This window comes from Heloderma suspectum, chromosome 13 (genome assembly GCF_057233095.1).
Source record: "Heloderma suspectum isolate Gila_16-S chromosome 13, 16-S_ref, whole genome shotgun sequence".
Lineage (NCBI taxonomy): Eukaryota > Metazoa > Chordata > Lepidosauria > Squamata > Helodermatidae > Heloderma > Heloderma suspectum.
The window spans coordinates 3,874,650-3,898,837 of record NC_139470.1 but is presented as its reverse complement, the minus strand read 5'-3'; the positions used below and the strand labels follow the sequence as shown (position 1 = coordinate 3,898,837).

General features: G+C 50.4%; 1 protein-coding gene and 2 non-coding genes across 9 annotated transcripts in view; all 3 read left to right on the top strand.

The window, feature by feature from the left end:
* TRAFD1 (TRAF-type zinc finger domain containing 1) overlaps window positions 1–23,968 on the top strand; it is a 72,342-nt gene extending 48,374 nt beyond the window's left edge. The window contains exons 1-12 of one of the 7 annotated variants that reach the window (XM_084820411.1): window positions 9,255–9,360; window positions 9,984–10,043; window positions 12,030–12,165; window positions 13,251–13,304; window positions 14,215–14,620; window positions 16,790–17,044; window positions 19,059–19,126; window positions 20,447–20,671; window positions 20,793–20,925; window positions 21,412–21,724; window positions 22,381–22,438; window positions 23,237–23,968. In XM_084820411.1, coding sequence (XP_084676537.1) covers window positions 9,994–10,043; window positions 12,030–12,165; window positions 13,251–13,304; window positions 14,215–14,620; window positions 16,790–17,044; window positions 19,059–19,126; window positions 20,447–20,671; window positions 20,793–20,925; window positions 21,412–21,724; window positions 22,381–22,438; window positions 23,237–23,281 — 1,743 coding nt within the window. In that variant the 5' untranslated portion in view covers window positions 9,255–9,360; window positions 9,984–9,993 and the 3' untranslated portion in view covers window positions 23,282–23,968. Of the gene's footprint in view, window positions 1–9,254; window positions 9,667–9,978; window positions 10,272–10,302; window positions 10,322–12,029; window positions 12,166–13,250; window positions 13,305–14,214; window positions 14,621–16,789; window positions 17,045–19,058; window positions 19,127–20,446; window positions 20,672–20,792; window positions 20,926–21,411; window positions 21,725–22,380; window positions 22,439–23,236 lie in introns of those variants that run through there. The other 6 variants (XM_084820412.1, XM_084820413.1, XM_084820414.1 and 3 more) reach the window with 6 other exon arrangements.
* On the top strand, window positions 3,318–3,481 carry LOC146335932 (U1 spliceosomal RNA). The gene has a single exon (XR_014785843.1). It is a non-coding gene; the product is annotated as a U1 spliceosomal RNA (small nuclear RNA).
* On the top strand, window positions 4,695–4,858 carry LOC146335931 (U1 spliceosomal RNA). The gene has a single exon (XR_014785832.1). It is a non-coding gene; the product is annotated as a U1 spliceosomal RNA (small nuclear RNA).
* Window positions 23,969–24,188: the final 220 nt, after the last annotated feature.

Below are 24,188 nucleotides of genomic sequence, written 5' to 3'. Positions count from 1 at the left end.
TGTAGCCCAGTACTGCTTTTCCCACCCTTTTGTTGACTATGAGTGCTACTCCATTTCTTCTACGGGATTCTTGCCCACAGTAGTAGATATGATGGTCACCTGAATTAAATTCGCCCATGCCTGTCGATTTTAGTTCGCTGATTCCCACGATGTCAATGTTCAGTCTTGCCATCTCATGTTTGACCACCTCCAGCTTACCTTGATTCATTGATCTTACATTCCAGGTTCTTACACAATATTGTTCTTTACAGCATCGGACTTTCTTTTTACCACCAGACACATCCACAGCTGAGTGTCCTTTCGGCTTTGGCCCAGCCGCTTCACTCTTTCTGGCGCTACTTGGAAATTCCCTCTGCTCTTCCCCGGTAGTATATTGGACACCTTCCGACCTGAGGGGCTCATCTTCTGGCATCATATCTTTTAGCCTTGTGATACGTTCCATGGGGTTTTCTTGGCAAGAATACTGGAGTGGGTTGCCATTTCCTTCTCCAGTGGACATTTTGTGAGAACTCTCCACCATGACCTGTCCGTCTTGGGTGGCCCTGCATGGCATAGCTTATGGCTTCATTGAGTTATGCAAGCGCCTTTTGCCACAACAAGGCCGTGATCCATGAAGGGATATTTAAACAGTATCTTAATGCTTTTAGAACAGATCCCACTTTGTCATGGCTTTTTTAAAGGTTCTGTGATGGAGGGAGCATGTAGTCTTCTAGGATGGGATCTAAACATCAACTCTGTTGATCCATTGATCAAATGCCATGCTAGAGATTATTAAGAAAGGGATCGAAATGAGGACTACCAGGGACTGTAATGCCTCTGTACAAACCTACGTTGTGTCACATTCACAGTTCCGTGTTGAGTTCTCGGTGCCCCATTTCATAGAGCCTGAAAAGTTGCAGAAAAGGACAACGAAAACAAAAGGAAGCATCTTCCTTATGGGGAAAGGTGGACAGATATTTATTTTATTCAGGTCACCTAACAAAAGTTGACTCAGGACACACACAAGAAAGCACCGCGCACAATGAAGATGCCTCTAGTGCAGTTCACTTGCACAGAATGTATTGATGGACAATGCTTGGCTTAAATGAGTTGAAAAGGGGATTACTTAACAAATTCCGGGAAGGCAGATCTATCAGTGGTCAGTAGCCAGAACAGAGGTTGCCTGGTCTACAGTCGTATAGGAACATCTCCGTTTGTACCATCCTCCCAGACGAGACCATCTTCACAGGGGAGGTCCCATTTTCTGTGCCTCAGCCTACAGATTTCTGTTTGGCAATGAGACGGAGACAGGCCTTCTCTGTGGTGGCAGCTGCCTTGTGGAATGATCTCTTTTTTGCGATACGTCAGGTCTCAATGCTGACATATTTTAGGCATTTATTGGAAATGTATCTTTTCACTTTGGCTTTCTCCCAGTTATGAGCTGTTTTGAACTCTCTCTAATTTGCATTATTGTGTTTTTATTGGATTGTTTTATGGTGTTGTAAACTGCTTTGGGATTTGCGTAGATGAGAAGCAGTAAAGAAATATTTCTAATCAATAAACAAATTAGCCGTATTCTGATAACCTCCCTGTCATGCTCTTTCTCCAGCACGTGCTGTTGTTACTCTGAGCTGAAAACGCTTTTCTTTTGACAGGTGTTTAATATCTAAAGTTCTAATGTTATTAGCTTTTGTGTTATATTTTAGATTGTTGCTTTTTATTTATAGTAATATTTTTAAGGTGTGGGTTTTTGTTTCTTGTGTTTTGTGTTGGGGTATATATTTTCTGTTTTGTATTTCTTATGTTGTAAAGCCACTCCAAATGCCCTATGGGCAGAAGAACGGGGCTATAAATAAATGACTTACTTCGTCCTGCAATGTGTGGTTCATGGGGCTGCCTTTGAAAACTTCAGTTAGTACGAAATGCAGTTGGGACCAGCTATATGGATCATATCTCACCAATTTGTAAACAACTATGCTGGCTGCTGGTCCTTTTCTGGAAACAATTCAAAGTGCTGGCGATTACCGCTAAAGCCTTGAAAGGATGGGGAAACCGGTTACCTGAAGGACCGCTTCTGCCACCCGTGTTTGTCTGAACTTGCGCTCATCATCTGAAGCCTTCCTTTGTGCCTCTCTGCCATTTGAGGTATGGCAGGAGGTAACCAGGGAGATGGCCTTTTCAGTTGTGGTGACTACCCTGTTTGTGCAACACCCTGGCCCAGAGGCTCTCTGGCTCCAACTCTGATGTGATTCGGTGTCAGCTGAAAACCACTTTATTTGTCTGGGCATTTCAGCATCTAACTTACTGTGCCTTGATTTAATTATGGGGTCATGCACTCTGCTGTTCTTGTTGCTGGTTCCCACTGGTTTTATTTTTGTAGTGTTGTGTATATTCGTTGTTTTTATTATTTTACTGTATGTTTTCTTGAGATTTTTTAATGCAGGATGTCATAGAAATCACCAAAATAGACAGATAAATAGCAACTGGACATTTGAATACCCATGGTTAGGGTTGGGGAGCGAAGAGCGGGTAGGGTTGTCTTCATGCCCTGCTTGTGAGCTTCCCAAAAGCAGATTGCTTTAGTAGATGGGCATTCAGCCCGATCCAGCAGGGCTGCCTGTTCTTAAAGACTCTCCTGAGCTTCTGTACATTGAGCGGAAAGGGGTGGATGAGTTATGTCAAACGTCCGATCCGTCAGCCATTTCTATAGAGATCAGTGACAGGGTGCTAGGGCAGAGGCTGCAGATGACAGCAGTGGACTTCTCCTGTTTCCTTCCTCTGCAAATAACAGTGCTGTACCTGTAAAGTCTCCAGCAGAGATAGGGCTGCAAGAAAGCAAATCAAAGCCCAAAGTGTTCTGTTTTTTGAGAAAAAGCTGATGGGGCAGCGAACCGAGCCATTGCTCAAAAGGTGACACCCACAGAGTTGCTGTGGCTGGTGCAGCCAGTCTCGTTCCAGAGGGAAGGACAGGCGGGGGCTGTGGAAGGAGCACATTCTTAGCAGGACCTGAGCGGAAGGAAGGAAATGCTGAACTCCTCCCTGCTGCCGTGCAGCTCCAATGGAAAGCCCAGCTAAGCGCACGCAGAGGACTGCGTAGGAAGGAAGCAGTGAGACGCAGGACAGCATGCAAATGTATGCACACTGGAGCATTGTGGGAGCAAAAGTGGGGTGCAGATGGGGGCTTGCGGGGCACCCCGAGACACGAATCTGCCAAATTGGAGCAGGGCGGCGTTGCCACTCTTCTGGCCTGGGCTTGCTGGAAGTGCTCAAGCAAGGTCACCGTGTGCTTGTTAGCAGGGCCGGCGAGGGGCAGGGAGGTGCGTGTGCCCTCCCAACTCATACTTACCTGGCAGGGGAGACACCATGATCACGAAGGTGGTTTTCCCAGGGTGAGGCTCATCCATTGCACTCCGGGTGTGCTGACCCCTGCGATTTCCCCAAATGCGGGAAACTCGACTGCATAATTTGTGGTAGTGGGGGACTGCGTTCGCGCTTTCCCCTGTTCATTCTGGTGAAAAAGCAGATTAAGCCTTATTTGTTTGTGAGATATGTATTAGTCTCTTGATCCTTTTTAGAATTTTGGTAAACCCTTTCCCAAATTTCATTATCTGAGTTCGTGTCCTGTTTGGATTGGATTGTGTTGGTGGGCACAAACTCATAAACAGTGTGATTTCATTCCCTTGTTCTTTGCTATCAGAGATATGGATCGAGAGTTGGTGCCCCTGTATTTTTGTGAAAAAAATTAATGTTGTTGTTGTTCAGTCGTGTCTGACTCTTCGTGACCCCATGGACCATAGCACGCCAGGCCTTCCTGTCCTCCGCTCTCTCCCGGAGTGTCACTGCCATTAAACAAAGGTGGGTGTTCCAAGAAACATTCCATGGGTCTTACGTTGGATGAGATGGATGAGCTGGCCAAGCCCCTCTGGCATTTTGTTAATCTTATTGTGCTGGAGAGCATTTTTTCAAAGTTAAAGTGAGCAACGAGCAGAGTGTGAAAGAGTTGATGTGAGCAGTAGCAGAGGGAGGGTGCGTTTCAGTCGATTCATGGGAGCCTTCTATGGAAGAAATGCAAATGAGAACATTTTTACTAATACCGTTATTTCTAGTAACAGCTTTTTATGCCAAGGTGGCAAATTATGGTGACAGTGACATACCAAGAAGGCCCACAGAACTGCTTCCAAGTAAACATGAGCTATGGAACTGTTGCTTAGCGCAGACGTAGCAACAGACGTGGTGTGTAAATGACCCTTAAATCACAGTGGTACAAAGAGTTATGAATCCAGAGCATCAGGCAATCCCAAACTGAGGTAAGGTGAAATTCTTTGAATATTTGATAGGCACTATATAAATGCTCATTTTCTCTTCCCACGAAAGGGGGGGGGGTAGGTAGGTACAGGAAACCCTCCACAAAGGAGGGACGTGAAGGGAGGATATTTTTCCCCCCCTACTGCCTAGCCATGGAAATGTTGAATCATGAATCATTTTGCAGCGTGACTCACATCCACATGCAGATTTGTGTACAGCAGAGCACTGTGGGGAAACATTTGGAACAGCAGGAAGAGGAACCCTATTCGAAGAGCTCAGTCAACTGCTTTAAGTGTAACAGGAATGGCACTGTACCTTTCTCTACACATCAGAGGATCCACGTGCCAATCTCTGTATCTTAAAGCTCAGCGTCAGCGAGGGGCAAGGAGGTGCGTGCGCCCTCCCAACTCATACTTACCTGGCAGGGGAGACACCATGATCACGAAGGTGGTTTTCCCAGGGTGAGGCTCATCCATTGCATTCCGGGTGTGCTGACCCTTGCGATTTCCTCAAATGCGGGAAACTCGACTGCATAATTTGTGGTAGTGGGGGACTGCGTTCGCGCTTTCCCCTGGTCATTCTGGTGGGAAAAAAGAAAAAAAGGTTCATTAATACTTTTATTTTGTTTCCTCCACCTATCTCCCAGCCTTTTCCCTGAAGAAATTGGAGCTTAATCTCCAGACTGCCATGGCAGGGAAGATGTTTGTATGTTCATCCCTGATGCTAAAGAACCCACCTATAAGACTCTTAGTCATGGTTGCCTGAATGCTGCTGTAGCATCTCAGACAGGAAAGCCCAGTCAAGTACACAGCGTGTTCCTTCTCTACTGGATTCGGCATACTGGAAAATATACCTTCATCCTCTAGCACCCCTAACATTGCAGCGTATTGGTATCTGGGAGATTATGGCAGTATGTGAACTGCAGGCTCAGAGCCAAAGATGTGGGAACCAGTAGTGAGGAAGGTGACACAAGACAGTCTTTCACCTGCGTGCATTTCTGCGGGTTGCGTTGCACCTCTGTAATGTGCTCAGAGAATCCTGTTGCACTAGAAGATGAAAAGGCCGGTGTGAAAAAATATGATAAACATATGAATAATTGGGTATGTACTGCCCTTCAGTGTATATTGCTCTTGAATAAGCTTGGGATTCACTAGTGGGTTGTGCGTTGATCTCAGGTGGATCACACTGATGGCACCAATCCCCTCTTGTTAATTGAACTCTAAGGAAAATGACTTGCCAAGGGGCCTCCGTGCCTCTAAGCACTGTGTAGCAAAGGTGAGTCCAGGAGGTTCTGCTTTTCAAATCCTAAAAGATGATGCTGTTAAAGTGCTGCATTCAATATGCCAACAAATCTGGAACACTCAACAGTGGCCACAAGACTGGAAAAGTTCAGTTTACATTCCAATTCCAAAGAAGGGCAACGCCAAAGAGTGTTCAAACTACCGCACAATTGCGCTCATTTCACATGCCAGCAAGGTGATGCTCAAAATCCTACAAGCTAGGCTTCAGCAGTATGCGAACCGAGAACTACCGGAAGTACAAGCTGGGTTTAGAAGAGGCAGAGGAACTAGAGATCAAATCGCCAACATTTGCTGCATCATGGAGAAAGCAAGAGAATTCCAGAAAAACGTCTATTTCTGCTTCATTGACTACGCTAAAGCCTTTGATTGTGTGGATCACAACAAACTCTGGCAAATTCTGAAAGAGATGGGAGTACCAGACCACCTTACCTGTCTCCTGAGAAACCTGTACGAGGGTCAAGAAGCAACAGTAAGAACCAGACATGGAACAACCGATTGGTTCAAAATTGGGAAAGGAGTATGACAAGGCTGCATATTGTCACCCTGCTTATTTAACTTATATGCAGAGTACATCATGAGAAATGCCGGGTTGGATGAATCAGAGGTCGGAATTAAGATTGCCGGGAGAATTATCAACAACCTCCGATATGCAGACGATACCACCCTAATGGCAGAAAGCGAAGAGGATCTCAAGAGCCTCTTGTTGAGGGTGAAAGAGGAGAGTTTAAAAGCTGGTTTGAAACTCAACATTAAAAAAACGAAGATCATGGCATCTGGCCCCATCACTTCCTGGCATATAGAAGGGGAAGAAATGGAAGCAGTGACAGATTTTACTTTCTTGGGCTCCAAGATCACCGCAGACGGTGACTGTAGCCATGAAATTAAAAGATGCTTGCTCCTTGGGAGGAAAGCTATGGCCAACCTAGACAGCATAGTAAGAAGCAGAGACATCACCTTGCCGACAAAGGTCCGTCTAATCAAAGCTATGGTTTTCCCAGTAGTAATGTATGGCTGTGAGAGCTGGACTATAAGGAAGGCTGAGCGCCGAAGAATTGATGCTTTCGAACTGTGGTGCTGGAGAAGACTCTTACGAGTCCCCTGGACTGCAAGGAGGTCAAATCAGTCCATCCTAAAGGAAATCAACCCTGAGTGCTCATTGGAAGGACAGATACTGAAGCTGAATCTCCAATATTTTGGCCACCTAATGCAAAGAGAAAACTCCCTGGAAAAGACCCTGATGCTGGGAAAGACTGAAGGCAAAAGGAGAAGGGGACGGCAGAGGATGAGATGGCTAGATAGCATCACGGATGCAATGAATATGAACTTGAGCACGCTCCGGGAGAGAGCGCAGGACAGGAAGGCCTGGCGTGCTGTGGTCCATGGGGTCACGAAGAGTCGGACACGACTGAACGACTGAACAACAACAACCATTTATACCTGCCAAAATTCCCTCTTCTACACATCTGTTAAACGTTACGGAGCCCTGCTGTCCTCTTGGTATCTGGTCATCTGACCTAGAAATAAAACGAGACAGATATGCAGAAATTAATTTAAACTGGGCCCTGTGTTGTAGATTGGGATTCAAGGGTCTGTTTAGAGGGCTGCTTTAATGGGACCTGAAAGCACTCTCCTGGTTCTATCTAATGGTATGGGGAAGGATGGCCCTGGGTAACCCAAAAGGACAGGGATGACAGACTCACATGGGGACAAGTTTGAGAGGGGTAGCTGCTGCAGCAAAAGTAAGGAAGCGTTGCGTGGCACCTTTTAAAGAAAAGACACCTGATTCTCTGCAGGGTGGGTAAGCTTTCTTTATGGCCCCCGTGACCAGATCCTTTCAGCTTTCCCAAATGAGGGGGGCAAGGATATGCCCATGCAGCTTGGGAAGTTTGTGCTGATTGGGACTTAAGACACATCTTGTTTGTTGTGGGCTGCCATGGTTAACTTTAATTTGCTTGAGCTGCACCTTTCCCCCACCCAGTGCCCTCCCGCACTGGCAGTCTGTATTCTGTATTTGCGTTGCTTCAGATTCCCCTTTGTCCCTTTATAAAAGGAATAGGAAGAGCTCTGAAGCTGGGTCAGATCAAGCTGGGCCCATCTAGTCTGGTGTCCAGTTTCCACAGTGGGCAGACAGATACTGTTCAAGCACAGCTTGAAGGGAACAGGCCTCTCCTGCTCTTGCTCCGCAGTGGTTGCTCTTCTCTGAACATATGGAGGTTCTGTTTAGTTATCTTGAACGGCTGTCCAAAAATATATCTGAACCAACTGAAATTAATTATTTGTATTCTCCCTCTTTGCAGGGGCTTTGCATAGCTGGCTGGGGCATGCTAGGAGTTGTAGGACTTCCTTCTAAGCATGCATAGGATTGTGCCCTAAATGTGTTAGTCTTTAAGGTGCCACAAGACCCTTCATTGTTTTTTTCACATTACTATTGCTGCTGAGTTACAAAAGAAATGGTGTATTTGGCCTGATTGCTTATTTGGTGCATTGTTTTTTATTTGGTGCTGTTGTACAGTGCTACATATAGGGAAGTGTTTTATAAATACATTTTAATAAGAAATCTACATGTGCATAAAAACCCCAAGCCCTGTATTGCCCCCGCTTCCGACTATGAGAAACCCCTTGAAACAGACAGTGCTGCACTACATCCAGAAGATGCCTAGGTAACGGTGAGTCTCTCGGAAAAGGGTAGGATAGGCAGAATGGTGACGTAACCTTTTCAACTTGCCTGCCAAAAGGGCCGGGCCTCTTGGAAAGAAGAGTGTAGGGCGGAAGCGGCGGGGGGGGGGGGCGTGAATTGCTGTAGGGCCATCAGAGGCGAGGGGGCAGGTGCCCGGCGAGGGCACCCGCGGCCTTCCCCTGCTTGGAGCAAGCAGAACTGACGGCGCGGGCGGGCCGCTCGCGGAGCCGAGCAAGGTCGGAGGGGCCGGGGGCGCCACCCAGCGGGGCAGAGTCAGCATTCGGCCACTGGCTCCGCTGAAGCCACCGCTGCCCGTCGCTCGTCTAACAGCGACGGCGAGGGGCGCGTGCCAGCGCCGCTGGAGCCAGAAGGGGGCGGCGGACAAAGGAGGGGCGGCGCTGGCAGAGCCGGAGTCCCGCGCGGCGGGCAGGGCGCCGGAGGGCGCGAGAGGCCCCGCGAGGCCGCAGCGCGCTCGGGGGCCGCGGCGGGGAGCCCGGGGCGGGGGGCGGCCACCTGGCTGGGGGAGCGCCGCGCCGGCCCCCGTGGCCTGGGCCGCGGGCGAGCCGGCTTCCCGGGCGGGCCCGCGGCGCGGCCCAGGCAAGGAGCCCGCCTCCCCCGCTTCTGCACACGGGGCGCTTTCATCGCGCCGCTCGGCCCGGAAGGCTGCGGGGCGCTCCCACGCAGCCGGGGGGCGGCGCTTGGAGACGGCTTGCCCCGGGGCGCGTGCGCGGGGAGGGGCGGCGGGCGCCCCACGGCTAAGCGGAGGGGGCGAGGGGCGCGGCTTGCCCTGACGCCTGTGGCGCCTCCCGTTCGCCGCAGCGGAGACCCCAGAGCGAGGGGGCGGGGAGGGGCCTTTGCGCCTGCCCCTTCTGGACCAATGAGAAGGCGCGTCGGGGGTGGGGGAAGAGACGCGTTTGACAGGCCGGCGACCAATGGGAGCTCGGCGCCGGCCAACGGCGAGGCGGCGCCGGCCAATCGCGTCGTGGGGGGGCGAGGCGGCGCTGAGGCGGCTGAGGGCCGGTTTCCCGATTTTTTCTCGCTGTGTGTGAGGCGGCGGCTGAGGCGAGGCGAGGCGGAAGCGGGGCGGGCAACAGCTAGGTAAGTCGGGGTCGGCGGGGGGAAGAAGCAGCCGAGCCGGTCTCCCCCGCCCCGAGCCGCCCTTTCCGCCTTTCCTCCCTCCCTCAGCGGCTGGAAACCGCGGCGCGTCCCGGGGGGGGGGCGCCACTGTCCCTCCCGCTCGATATAAGGGGCGGGCGCCCTGCTTGTGGGCTGAACGTGGAGCAGCCTTTTGTGGCGGGAGGGCAGGGGCTTGGACCCCCCCAACCATCACCCCGCCCATCCTCCAAGGAGCGCGGGCGACTCCCCTGGTTTCACTCCCGCCCTCGTTCACAGCAGCCCTGTGAGGTAGGTCAGGCCACGCCGCGGCGTGAGGCCGGCAGCCCTGTGAGCCGTTCGTCTTGCCTGTCAGCTTCACGGGGAGAGGGATTACACGGGCCTCAGGGCACCTAGGCTGCCGGAAGGCGGTGCCGGGGCGAGGGGATTGGGAGAGTGTGGCGAACGATCTGGGGCCGGGCCGGGCCGGGCCGGGCCGGTTGTTTGTGGGAAGGGTTCCGAGGAGGATGCCAGTGAGTAAGCAGGCTGGTGAAACCGAAAGGGAAAGTGACCTCTCTCTCTCTCTCTCTCCCCCTCCCCCCCACCCCTCCCCCTCGCTCCTAGAACAGCAGAGGAGCGATGGCTGCAGTGGCGGAAAAGGAATGTGAAACCCGGCTGTGCAGCAATTGGTAAGAACCGAAAGTCAGCCGCTGTTGCCCGGCGCATCTTGCTAGGAAGCTGCCTGCTGCTGAGTCAGCTGTTTGGTCCATCTCGCCCAGTACTGTCGACACTGACTAGCAGCAGCGGCTCTCCAGGGTTTCAGGCAGGAGTTTTTCCTAGCCCTACCTGGAGATGCCGGGGATCAAACCTTCTGCATGCCAAGCACTTGCTCTACCGCGGAGCTGCACAGCACTTGGGTTGGTTTGCATCATCGGGCATTTGAGTCTGTTATCTCTGTCTTCTGAAGGTAGACAAACTCTCGTAGACAAGAAATTCCATAAGGCTTCACCTGTGCCGCCTTCCACATCGTTTTAGGTCGCTTGTTCTTTATTTTGTTTTATTTTAAAATGTATTTTGTTTTTTGACCAGAGTCCCAAAAGTGACCCTCGACATTCTTAAAATGCATAATTTCCGTTATAACATATTATTTCAAAGTTTTAAAACAAGAAGCATGAGTAAACGCCAGGGGTGCTGCGGAAGAGAAGAACAGACTGAAAACCAGAATGTTAAAATAGTGACGTTTTAAAAGACTGGCTGTGGTGGAGCTGACTCAGGAGCAAGGCGTGTCATGGTGGTTTGCCACTGTCTCCCTCTTCTTCCTTTCTGTGGGGTTTGTCCACCAGACAGAATGTGCCTGCTATTTTGTGAAAGGGGATGAATCAAGAGCCCTTGCCCTGGATCTTCCCCAGGCTGACAAGTCATGTTCAACTCATGCCAGCCTTGGATTCATTCTCTGAATAGGTTAACATGTAGCATAGTGGCAGAAAAACAGCTGTGAATGACAAAGTCCTGGGTTAAAATCCCCCCTCTACCACGAACTTGCTATATAGCCATGACCTCAAAGCCCCCTCTGCCCCCCTTGTAAACTGTAAGGATGGGGGAAATATTGGCCTGCTGTTCAGGGTTTGTTATAGGGATTATTGAGATAATGTGCAGTGCTCTGAATATTTGAAACAACCTTATTCGAATGCTAAGTATTTCGTTATTAAAGGTTCAGAGTTTAAAGTGAGTTTGGGACGGCTATCTCAGGTTAACGATTGCGTGACAGGTCTGTAGTTAATATATCTGTTTTTCTATCAAGTAGTCAGAGTTTGGGGTTGTACTTTTCATAAGCTTTATTTGTTGAAGGGAGGCTTCTTGTGGGTAGTCAGGTTCCTGTAAATTCTGCAGAGGCCTCCATGCCACATGGAATTTGCCCTTGCTGATTGACTTTCCACTTTGGAAATGGCTACGGTTGACCAGAGTGCACTGTGACAGTGGACCGTGTGACTAATGGCTGTTGCTCCGGAGGTTCCTTGCTCTCTCTCAAGCCAAGGTTGCACCAAAGATCATCTTGGCTAATCCGCAGCATTTGAAAGGAGCACAACTTATTGTAGACAGACAGTTGCCTTTTGGTAGGCTGGTTCTGGTCCTTCCGCTTATTCTGTTTGGGGGAGTAACCTGGAAGTAACGGCACCCTGTGGGAGGCATGGGGGAAGGCTTTGGATCTGCTGTTCAGGGGCAGTCGCTTTGGAGGTGCTGCAAAATGTCCCACTGGGATTGCTTCTCTGCAAGGCAAAAATTCAAAATTCCTTGAATTTTGTATCATAGCGCTGGGTCTTCTGCTCAGTTTGTAGCCGCAGACTATACATGCTGATGTGCCTGCAGGGTGGATGGATTGTTTTTGACTGAGTTGCATGCAGGGACGACGTTACTGTGCTGAAGGAGGCAACATTTCTGTCAGTCCCGTTGAGTTCTGTGGGATGGAACCTCCAAGCCTGTGCAGTCAGGATTGCAGCTGGAGAGTGCTTCACAGAAGAGTAATAAAAACGTGGGACAGACTTTCCAAAAGGTTTAATCCTTTTCCACATGCCCCCCCTCCTCCCAGAAGTTTTGCTCCAACTCCAAGTCAGCGTTCCAGATTCCAGGCATTTGCTTCCATTGCTCCTTGTCCAAGTGCCATCTGTCTCTTACAGCAAAAAGGATATCCCTGCAGCAAACTTCACCATCCATGAGATCCACTGCCGTCGGAACATCGTGGTATGCCCTGTCTGCAAGGATCCTTTCCCGAAACTGGAGATGAGAAACCATCAAGAGCTGGAGCACACACAGGTGATAAGCGGCACCTCCTTCCCTCCCCAACACAACCAACACAGCCTCCCGCAGCCTGGTGTCCTCCGGATGTGTTGGACTGCAACGCCCACCATCCCCCAGCCAACACATCTTGAAGGCACCAGGCTGGGGAGGCCACTCTTGTATGTATTCTCCCTGTGTTGTCATTCATTCATGTCCGACTCTTCGTGACCCCATTGACCATAGCACTCCAGGCCTTCCTGTCCTGCGCTCTCTCCCGGAGTGTGCTCAAGTCCATATTCATTGCATCAGTGAGGCTATCTAGCCATCTCATCCTCTGCTGTCCCCTCCTCCTTTTGCCTTCAGTCTTTCCCAGCATCAGGGTCTTTTCCAGTGACTTTTCTCTTCGCATTAGGTGGCCAAAATATTTGAGCTTCAGCTTCAGTATCTGTCCTTCCAACGAGCACTCAGGGTTGATTTCCTTTAGGATGGACTGATTTGACCTCCTTGCAGTCCAGGGGACTCGTAAGAGTCTTCTCCAGCACCACAGTTCGAAAGCATCAATTCTTCGGCGCTCAGCCTTCCTTATAGTCCAGCTCTCACAGCCATACATTACTACTGGGAAAACCATAGCTTTGATTAGACGGACCTTTGTCGGCAAGGTGATGTCTCTGCTTCTTACTGTGCTGTCTAGGTGTGCCATAGCTTTCCTCCCCAGGAGCAAGCGCCTTTTAATTTCATGGCTACAGTCACCGTCTGCGGTGATCTTGGAGCCCAAGAAAGTAAAATCTGTCACTGCTTCCATTTCTTCCCCTTCCGTATGCCAGGAAGTGATGGGGCCAGATGCCATGATCTTAGTTTTTTTAATGTTGAGTTTCAAACCAGCTTTTAAACTCTCCTCTTTCACCCTCAACAAGAGGCTCTTGAGATCCTCTTCGCTTTCTGCCATTAGGGTGGTGTCGTCTGCGTATCGGAGGTTGTTGATAATTCTCCCGGCAATCTTAATTCCGACCTGTGATTCATCCAGCCCGGCGTGTCTCATGATGTAATTCTTCCTGTGAGGCAGGTTTAATTACAAATTCTATTCCGTTGTGCGTTCATGCGTGTGTGTCTTTAAATCTTAGGTTACCTGTAAATGCAGCATGAAGATGGACAGTGGTCTGTTACAGGAGCACATGGTTAGTATGCTTTCATGGGCTGGCTTTTATCTTGGGATACTGTGCGGGACAAGCACAGCTAACCAAGCCTTGGCTTCGGGCTGGTAAAATAGCCACTTGCATGGGTGCTCGTGGTGAGTTGCAGCGGCCTCCATCTAGGCGGAGAAGCGTTTTGTAAACGGCAAGAGAATCAATAGGGACATCGGAAGCTGCCTTGGACTGAGTCAGACCATTGGTCCATCCACGTCCGGTACTGGCGACGCTGAACGGCAGCGATGGCTCTCCAGAGTTACAGACAGGAGTTTTCCCAGCCCTACCTGGAGATGCTGGGGATCGAACCTGGGACCTTTTGCCTGCAAAGCATGCCTGCTTTTCCACCGAGCTACGGCCCTCCCTTTCTCTGGTCTTTAGACGACTCGTAGGAATATACTAGTTTCATCCCCGGGGGTGGTCAACAGAGGGCTCCTTCGGATATTCTGTATTTTAGCATGTAGTTGTGGACATGGTGAAACTGCTGAGGTGGCAGTGGCAGCAGGCACTGAAGACTGTGTGAATGTGCTGGCATGCTGCTGCCAAATGGGGTGAGATGGCAGGTGGCCATCTCTTTTGATTTGTTTGCAATGCATGGTGAGCTGGATTCACAAAAAGAGTGTTTGGCCCCTTTTTGAGTCTAATTCGATGACCTTCTTAAACCGGCGCAGGAATTCTCACTGAAAACGCAGCTTCTTGGCATGCTCCTATCTAGGAATGGGTATCCGGCAGCCCTTCCTTAAGTAGCACAAACAGCCTGGCTTCTCCAAACTCATTCCTGAAGGTGGCTTTTTCAGTCTTCTGGTAAAGGTGCCTCCTTTATTTCCTCCACATCCCGGACCAGGCCTGCAAGGCTGCTGTGCTGACGGGTGAATGTGTGTGTTTTGCTCTCTTCCTGCAGGCTTCGGAGTGCCCCTTGCGGCCCACGGCCTGCCGGCACTGTGAGATCGAGCTTGCCTTCAACAAGCTTCAAGACCACGAGGACTACTGCGGTGCTCGGACCGAGCGCTGCAGCAGGTGCAGCCGCAACGTGATGCTCAGAGACTTGAAGGAGCACCCAGAGGGCTGTGGGAAGCAGGCCGAGGATGCGAGAGTCAGCCAGGCCAAGCCCTGCTTGAATTCTGAGGCAGTTTTCCGCAATGTTCAGACGATCCGGAACATCCTTCATGCAGACGACTCTGTGGGATCCCTGTCAAGGATGAACAACTTCCCAGAAAGGAGGCTGTACAATTGTCTCTCAGGCGACCAGCTCCCCAAGGAGTTCAATAAGAGGCGCATCTCTGTGCCGCAGCCAGATCAGAATCGCAGTAAGGGCATAGTTAGAAAACCTGCAAACTTGACATTTTGTGTAGTTGTTCCTTGTGAGTCTTTAGAGTGCTTTATTTATTTCTGACATCTTTATGCTACTTGATAATGCACGTGTGGAGAAAAAGCCCAAGACAGCCTTCCCCAACCTGGTGCTCTCCAGATGTGTTGGACCAACTCCCCTGAGCCCCAGCGAGCACAGCCAGTGGTCAGGGATGCTGATAGCTGTAGTCCAAAACTCTGGAGGGCACCAGGTTGGGAAAGGCTGCTTTAAGAGCTCCTGTTTCTGCTGAAAGTCTCCTCCCTCCAGTATAGTGAAGCGGGCAAGGCACAGTTGTCTCTGAGCAACCAAAACTTATTCTTGTGGATTCAATCTGTCTAGCTCTGGCAGAGGGGGCATTATTCCCTTCCTGGGCTGGAGAGAATTTTGTGATGAAGAGAATGTACTGTGTTGTGTCTGCAACTGTTTTCAGTTGAACATCTGTGGAAGAGACCTGTGCTGTTTGCATGTAAGTGGCTTAGCTTCATAGTGATTCCATGTAGGTTAGGTAGAAATCTGTGTGGTATCTCTTATGGTATCTTACTGATTTTTCTCTCTCAAGCCTTATTCTCTCTAAAATTATTGGAGCTGACTGCTGATCAGGCCTTTATGGGAAACAATTCTCCCATATGTCAAACCACTTGGTTGATTTGGCTACCCCCTGGTTTAAGGGGAGGCAAAAGGAATGAGGGCTGAACCTGGCTCAGGGGCATCTGTGGGGTTATGGCTGGCAGTGGATTTTCCCCCAAATTACACTTGCAACTTCTGAGATCTCGTCCCGCTTGAGAGTAGAGGAAGATGGCAACAGAAACAGCGTGGCACACAGGCAGCTTCTTAGGGTTGGTGCATGCAGTCTTGAAGCCACGTTCTCTGGGTGGCTTGCTGTCAGAATTAAAGCAGTTAAGTAGAAACATCTAATATCTCTGTTAAGAAAAGCTAATCATTCTGTGCTGCTGCTCCCAGTAGCCCAGACCTTTCCCCAAGTGTAGGTTAGGGTTTCCTTCCTCTCTCTCCTGAGGTTGTCCTCTTTGGACATGTCAACTCTTGGCAGCTGGACCAAGTGGTCACGTTTATATTCCACCAACAGTTAATTAACGATGTCTGGAAGTTCCTGCAGGCGTCAGCTGCTGCTTCCCTGGGCGGTGGGGGAGGGCAGGGGGCAATGTAGGATACTGGCAGCGCTGGCTGTTGGGAGCTGTAGTGACTTCAGTCCTCCTGGGCAGAAACACGTCCTTTTCCAAAGGTGGCATCTTCTGTTGCTTTCTGTGCGTTAGCCAGTACTTGACTTGTCAGCATAGGAGTGAAGTGCTGAGGAACAGCAGGAGCTGAAACCACCCTGAAGAGACAGTGCAGCCACTGCAGGTGTGAAGAGTGCTGGTACTGGATGAGCAGCCTTGAATTCCTGGGGCAAGGTGAAGTCTGTTGCCTGACTCGTTAACACTCCCAGTGGCTGTACGTGGAGCAGCCTCACAGGCCACCAGTACATACCTCAAAGCTATGGTATCCCGCAGATCATGCGAGCTGGCTCTCTTCAGTGCTGTTGGATGTGTCAGAGGGTATAGCTTTCGTCCCTTTTTAGCCCTCCTTCCTTGAGATCCAGTTTGAGGAAAGTCTTTGCATAAGCTTTGAAAGGCACCTCCACATCTTTGGTTTGTGTCGCTGCTTGTTTTGCAAATGAGAGCTTTGTCTTCTCGGTGGCTGCCCCAAGGCTCTGGAACCCCCTTCCCAGGGGGGCGAGTGGGGTACCCTCCTTGGTATGTTTTCACAGGCAGGCAAAAACATTTTTGTTCCGGCAGGCTTTTGGGGATAGATAGTCTGGACCTGTGAGAATATGATGGATTAATACTATTGTTTATGTTGGTGTTGGCTTTAAGTTACTAAAATTTTATACAGTTGTAATATTATTGATGATTTAATTATATTTTTAACTTTTGTATATTTCTATTTATATGTTTTAACCGTACATGTTTTTAATGTTGTAAAGCCGCCTTGAGTCCCAGTATTGGGGGAAAACGTGGGATAACAGTAACAACAACAATAATAAATGAGAGGTCAGACAGGGATGACAGTCAAGATCAGAGCACCCCACCCCATTTGTTCCTAATGTTGGGTTATGTTTTGTCCCACAAAGCCCACCTGGAAAAGATGACAACCCCCCTGCCCTTTGGCGGAGAGCCGGACTGCAACTTGGATTACCTGTTGGCTCTTAGCTTGCAGCATGAAAATGGTTCTCATGAGCCCAGGGCGATAGAGGAGCAGAGGGACTTCTGGAAGAATATCTTCCCCATCAGGACTGGGCCAGCTGAGAACTTGATTGAGGCAAATGACTCCAATATCTTCTCTCAGGATTTGCTAATACCTGCTAACACTCCAGACAGGTCCAAAAGTAAGTAAATATTTTATGTTGGTTGTCTGGGAGCCCCTCTGGTCATTGGTTGGGTTGCTCTGATGTCATGGAATGTTCACAGGCATTCTAGTACTACTGCAGCAGCTATTAAAAAATGTTCAAAGATTTTGGTTTCGATGAGGGGTGTGTGTGCTTGGTTAGGCTGCTAGGGTTGGGGGGCTCACACAGGATCCAGGGACAAGCAGGGCTGTGTGCTGTTGGGAGGGGGTGGATAGGCAAGATTGGCCTGTCAATGTGGAGGTCTCGAGTCCAAGGAGCCAGGGACAAGGCTGAATTTCAAAATCACCTTGCACCGACTTGATCTTCACTACTGTGGAAGTTACATTGTAGGAAGACGCCTGATTTCTGCAGAGATAATACGAGGGGCCACCATGCTGCACTTCATCCCATGTGGCCTGAATATAGTTCATGCTACCTTCACAGTGTGGGGAGGAGCTGTGCTTTAGCAACTCCTCAGGCTGCAAGCATATCATGTGACAGGCCTTAAGTAATGGTGGGACGAAGGAAGAAGTAGCTAGAATCCACAGTACAAGGCTGCAGCAGAGGGAAAGACAGGAAGCAGAGACATTGGTTCTGCTGGGAGAACAGTGCCATCAGGTTCCTCTCCCCAGGGCATTTCCGTTGCAGCTGGTCTTCATAAGAACAACTGCTTAATTTTAAGGATTGGGGCCTGAACTTGCTTGTCCCCCCCCCCCCCCCCGTTGCTTTTTCCTTTTGTGTTGTCATAATTAGAAAAGGAATTGAAAATAAAATGGCCAATATCATACTGCCTGTATACAAATCTATGGTGTGACCACACTTAGAATACTGTGTACAGTTGTCACCGCACCTAAAAAAAGATATTATAGAGCTGGAAAAAGTGCAGAAAACAGCAACTAAAATGATCAAGGGGCTAGAGCATCTCCTCTATGAGGGAAGGTTACAACAGCTGGGACTGTTTAGCTTAGAAAAAAGGAGGGTCGGGAGGAATGATAGAGGTGTACAAAATTAAGTGTGGTGTGGAGAATGTGGATAGGGAGACATTTTTCTCTCATAATGCTAGAACGCAGTGGGGCCCTCCCACAAAGCTGAGGGGTGGGAGATTCAGGACAGATAAAAGGAAGGGCTTCTTCACACAGCACATTGTTAGTATGGAATTCACTACCTCAGGATGTAGTGATGGCCGCCAATTTGGATGGCTTTAAAAGGGGGTTAGATAAATACCTGGAGAAGGCTACCACTGGCTACTAGTTCTGATGGCTCTGTGCTACCTTCAGTACCAGAAGCAGTGCGCTTATATACACCAATTGCTAGGGAACATGGGCAGGAGGGTTCTCTTGCACTCCTGTCCTGCTTGTGGGTTCCTGGTCAACAGCTGGTTCGCCCTTGTGTGAACAGAATGCTGAGCTAGATGGACACTGGGTCTGATCCATCAGGACTCTTCTTATGTTCTTATGTCATTTAGATTGTAAGCCTAGCGGCAGAGACTGTCTTGTGTGTGGTGTTTGTATGCAAGCCGCCCTGGGAGCCTTCTCAGCTGAAAAGCAGGGTGAAATGCTTTAAATAAATATTTGCTGGAACAGGAGAGAGCCTGTGGAAACCTGCTGAGCTTCTGAATGCAGAGCTACATTCTAGAAAACTTGAGTGTCTAAAATGCACATATGGAAACACCCCACCCCACTCCAAAGAATTGTCTGAGGTTTTCTGGTCCCTGTGTGTGTGCGGGGTGTGTGTGCAGAGGGCCAGTTTGCTTCCATGGCCAGAACTGAGCTGTGTGGTCAGATCTGCTCTCCTAGACCTGTGTGGCTAGCTCTGGACAACTCAATGTCAGCCAGGCTGGCATTGAAATGGCAAGAATGATGTTCTGCCGCCCAGGCTATAAGGAGGGTGATGCAACTGTACAGCACCACACACATCAGTATGTGACTGGCAGGGCTGATAGGCATTCTGAAGAGCAGGAGGCTCGAGGGGCACTGCAATGAGGCATGTAATCTCGTCTCTCTTTGCCTTGCAGCCGAGATCCTGCTGCCTTGTGAATTCTGCGAGGAGCTGTACCCTGAGGGAGAGCTAATCCTTCATCAGGTTTTGTATCTTGCAGTGTGTCTTTCTAACGCCAATAGATGGGGAACCTGGCTGCTCTGTGGAATAGGGCCCAGGCCTTTTGTTATGCCTACGAAGTCCACTGTGCGGAAGGCAGGGCTGGGCAGTTTGGGCACGCATGTCCACTCTCACAACCAGCCCAAAATTGTAGCTGCCATTTAAGATAAAATAAGAGCAGGTTTCTGGCCCTTAGCAACAGAGACGAAAAGGCACCAGCAGTGTCAGTCAAAGACTTCTGGGCTCAACGGGGTGGGGTTCCACAGGTGCCTTCCCCGATTTTGCAGTGATGGCATGATTAGCATAACTGCCGTGTTGTGTGTAACTTGTGCTTTAAGGGTCTCACTTCCCAATCAGGAGAAAGCTGTGCATGCAGACACTAAACTGCCTCTCCCTGTGTCACTTTGGGATGCCTCCTCCCTAGTCTCTGAGGCTGGCTGGGAATGCTCTGCTCCAGAAGCAGAATGTGAGGGAGGAGGTCAGGTCTTCTAGCGCTCTGAGTGGAGCTGCCTTGGCAGCGGTGCTTCCCTAGCAAAGCTCTTTGCACAGCTTTCGTTGCCTCTACATTCTCCTCGGACTTGTTAACGCAAGTACCACGGTCAGGAGAACTGAGTAGTCCCCGATGGCTGTACTTCTACCATCAGATCTGCTACCAAAGAACTCAGGTGCTGAGCCACGATGGCTGTGTAGCCAAAATGGGCCTACTCAGAAACAAAAGAGAGGCACCGGCTTGGGGGAACCACAAGGTTTGCAGTAGCAGAAAAAATATTTCGGAGAAAAAAAGTAAGATGCACCCCCACCCCCAGATTGCTGGAATGGGGGTGAGGCGAAAGCCTTCCCCTGCAGGTGGGTGTAGGTGTGCAACCCCGGGGGCCCCGCCTTCGCCAGATGGGCCAAAAAGGTTGTGCACCCTGGTCTTAGGGGCTGGGGTTAATATGCTGCTATGTTTTTGTCAAGAGCTCTCATTTTTTTGTGTTCCCATGTCTGCTGCCTTGAGCTTGTGCAGATAAGACATTTTCCAAAATGGACTATGCTGGGTCCAAATGGCAAACTCTTCTGTTGTAATTTGAAACAAACATATTTATGACCTCAGCTTAAAACATAGATATTTGTTTGCTGGTGATCATGAAGCTCAGAGCAAGGGGGAGCTGGCCATGGACTGCTTCTGTTGATGGGAGTCGCTCCGGGCCTGGGGTAAGGATGGGTTCAGCATTGCCGGCTGTTTCTGCCATGCTTCCCAGTTGCTTGCAGGGAGCCGAGAAGGAGGGAAATAACGGCCGCTTTCTGCTCTCGTCCGCACAACAGACCGGCTGCAACCCGAGAAGTGCGTTGGCCTCCTTTAGCAAGAGAAGCTCCTTTGTCCCGCAGTCTGAGCGTCTCCGGGACCTGTGGGAGCAGCTGCAAAGCAGTCAGTCCACCAGCAGCAGCAGGGAGACGCTTCCTTTCCAGCCCGAGCTCCACAGTAGCCTCATGCTCCCATGCGAGTTCTGTGGCGTCCAGCTTGAAGAAGAGATCCTCTTCCACCATCAGGTATGGAGCATGGCAGAGTTCACCTGGAGCCTCGTGTGACGGCTGTGCAGTAGGTAAGCCCTCTGACATGGCATCTGTCCTGGGAAGGCCCCCAAATGCCTGGTGCCCTCTCTTGATGCAGGACCAGTGTGACTTGCGCCCAGCCACTGCCCCCTCTGCAGGAAGAACACTGCCGCAGCAAGGGATGCCAGCCGTGGATAACTCCGAGAGAGCAGAGTCGCCGGACCTGCCGCGGAGGCGCATTCGCCATCAAGGTGTGGCCGTTGGCCCTGGGCCGGCTGAGCTGATGCCCAAGCTGAAAGCTCTGCAGAGCAGCAGTCTGCTTTGCTGCCCAAAGTAGGGCAATTCCAGGGAGGGGGGACGATCCCTCGGCTTCCTGTGCCGAGGAGGGGGTGAGGGATGCACCTCCCTGGCAGAGACTGGCCACCAAGAGGGAGGGGAAACTGGGCCAGCGCCGGACTTAGGCCACCTGGGAGGGGGCAGCACTCCTTCCATCCACGGGGGCTGTGCTGCCTTTGTGTAGCTGTGCGCCTGGAGCCCACTGATGTGCAGCCTTTTGGGTCTTGCAGCTGGGACATGTTTCACACCCTCTTCATACTGAGCAGTCAGTCCAGTCCAGCTCACTTCTTGGTGGCAGGCACAGTCTGTAATTGGACTTCTCTGAAGATGGACTCTGTGTGTCTGCTCCGTGTCTGTGGCTCTGTCCACTGTGGTTCCTGATTTTCTCTCTTCTACTTCAGGGGAAATCTCACCTCAGTACCTTCAGGAGTTCAGCCAGCAGAAACCTCCCCAGCTGGTCCAAGGGAGCCACCCCGGGGGCAAACAGGTGGCTGCCAGACTCATTCAGCTGACCTCTCCCAACAACATCCGGGAGAACCATGTTGGCTCCTCCAGGGCGGGGAAGCCCAAGGAGCTGGGAGGTGGCCGTGGAAGAGCACCCACTGGGGGCCAAACTGACCCTGCAGCTGCCCCCCTGCCCCCCAGGCGCTCGTCCCTCAACTTCCCTCTCAGCTACGAGCCAAGCTTCGGAGTGGCTGTTCCGACTCGGCCCAGGTAGAGACTCCCTTGCCACCAGCCTGTGCTTTGCAGGTTCTCCTGGTTCCAGTTAGGAGCAGAACCAAATTCTCCCTCGGTGGAGGAATGCCTGCCTCTCCTGTGGGCTACTCTCTCGCTTGCTCCCAGAGACAGAGCTAGGCAAATCCGGAAGACGGGGGAGGGACACTTCCGTTCTGCCTGCCTGCACCACCCTAGTAGGGCTTGCCAGGAACTCTGCTCTGTCCTCCTTGTGGCATGATATCCCAGCCCCCTTTGCGTCTGCCTCTGAACACCGGGGTGGGTGGCGGCAGCAGTCCTTGAGGGCCTGGCTTAGTTGGTGCTACCTGGAGCAGGAGCTGCTGCTGCTGCGTTCTCTTCTTAAAAGAGGATACCGGTGGCCATCACCAAGGATTTGGAAGAATTTGGGGGAGTTTTTTGTTTCAATCTGTGCTTGGTGGATGTGCCAGTCGTTGAACTTCATTTGTTGCTGTCCACTAATCAGGGGAGCATTTGGTAAATGTATGTGATTTTGTCCTGCACTGAGAGGGCTATGCCCCAAAAGTCAGGTTAGAAATCATTTGAATAAACCAGTTGATCAAGCTGCTCAACATTGAAGTGAGGTCGGTTTCAGGTTGCAGTCGCAAATGTCAGCCTCTTTTTCTACTCTCCTACAGCCTGAGAAGTGAAGGAGGCAGGAGTCCTACTGGGCCGGCCCATTACAACACCACCAAGGTAAGAGCTGTGGATGACCCGGACTTTCTCTTCCTCAAGGCTCATGGCCCTTTGGGCATGCCAAAATTCTGCACCAAGAGAATCCATAAACTCTTTTTAAAAAACAAGAAATTATTAGGGCTGCCACCTGATTAAAGGAACCTTACTTGATTGATCTGTTTAGTTTAAATCAATTGGTATCTAAATAAGCATGTGATTAGGACAGTATTCTTTTTGAAGAAAAAAGCATTGTTTTTAGACGGTGCATTCTATGTTACAACAGATGCTTGCCATCTGCCATGTTTACGTTCTTAACAATGAAAAAGCAAATAAAGTGCTTTCTTAGTCTTTAAAAACTCTCTTCAATTGATTAAAGCTTTTGCAGTCCCATAAATGGGGCTGTTTTGCACGGCTTTCCTAAATTTTGCTTCTCCAAGTCATGAGAGAGAGTGTTGCAGCCTGGTGCCTCTCACCTCTAATTTTTGTGGCTTTGGAGGTCTCTCCAAGCATCGCATGCGCACACTTTCAGTCATACCTTTGAAACTATGAGTGCTGGTAACATGCTCTTAAAAATGCAAGCTGAGTTCTGTGCCAAATCTGGCAGTCTGTGCTTTTTGTGGGCTGCCCTGCAATCATGGCATGGCTGTGTATATGCCTTGGGGCACCCGGGGTAGCTTTATCAAGGCAAACCTTAGCCACAGTGCAGAGCTTCTGAACATGGGAAAAACCCATTGAGAGCAGCATCCTGAGTTGCATGTTGCTGCCTTGCCCGTCTGCTGGCCGGACCCTGCCTTCACTTCCTGCTGTTCTCTTTTACAGGCCAAACCCTGGCGAGCTGAATCTGACTATTCCGACGACGAGTAGGGTGGTTTCCGAGTCCCTCTGGGTTGCCTGTTCCTGCACATCTTCGAGCACGAGGACTTGTGCTGTGCTGCTTGTTTCAATGTGGCAGTGGTTTTTCCTGGAGGGGTGACGGGGATGCAGGCATACCACAGCTGCAGGCCAGAGACGTGGCAGTAAGAACCCCTTGGCTCCTGCTTTAGGACTGCTTTTCTGAATGTGCAGTGTGTTTCCGCTCTGGGGTAGGGGGAGAGGTCTGTGTGTGGGGATCAGTCCAACTGTTTATCTGTAGGACAGGTTCGGAGTCTTTTAGGTGTTCCGCTTAGGGGTGCTTGCGTTCCTGTGGAGAGACGTTGTCCACGCAATGCAGCAAGGTGTTCAAAGGTCTGCTGCTAGTCCAGCCAGCAGCCAGCGCCAGGATGTGTGCTGCTGGGGCTTGAGCTCAACTGCTTGGACTTTTGGCTTTTGCTGCTGGGAGTGATTCCTCTGCCTGCACTTGGCAATGTGTTGGCTTTCCCTGTCACGTCTGGGAAAAGCCTTATGTCATGGCTGTGCCTCTCTGTGTAAATAACATGATCTTTAATACCCGAAGTGCCCAGTTAAATGTCCTAAAAAACGGAGACAGGCGTCTGTTCTTTTTCTCTCTGCTGATTGTTCTGTACTGGAGACTGTCTGTTTTAAATTTCTTGTAATAAAACTTTGTATCTATCAGTCAGTCTTGTGTCTTGTTAATGGGAAGGTAGCTCTGTATTTCTCCCCCCGGCTTCTGTAGCTGCATTCCTGAGTGCTGGAGCCTGCCACCTATTGTCCCCATTAAAAAAAAACCCAGCAGAGCAGTAGTTCCTAAACTGGATGAGTCACTGATGTGTTGCTGCACTGGAAAGAATCGCTCATTCCCACTACAGAAGAGGTGGTCTCTCTTCCCAAGTCG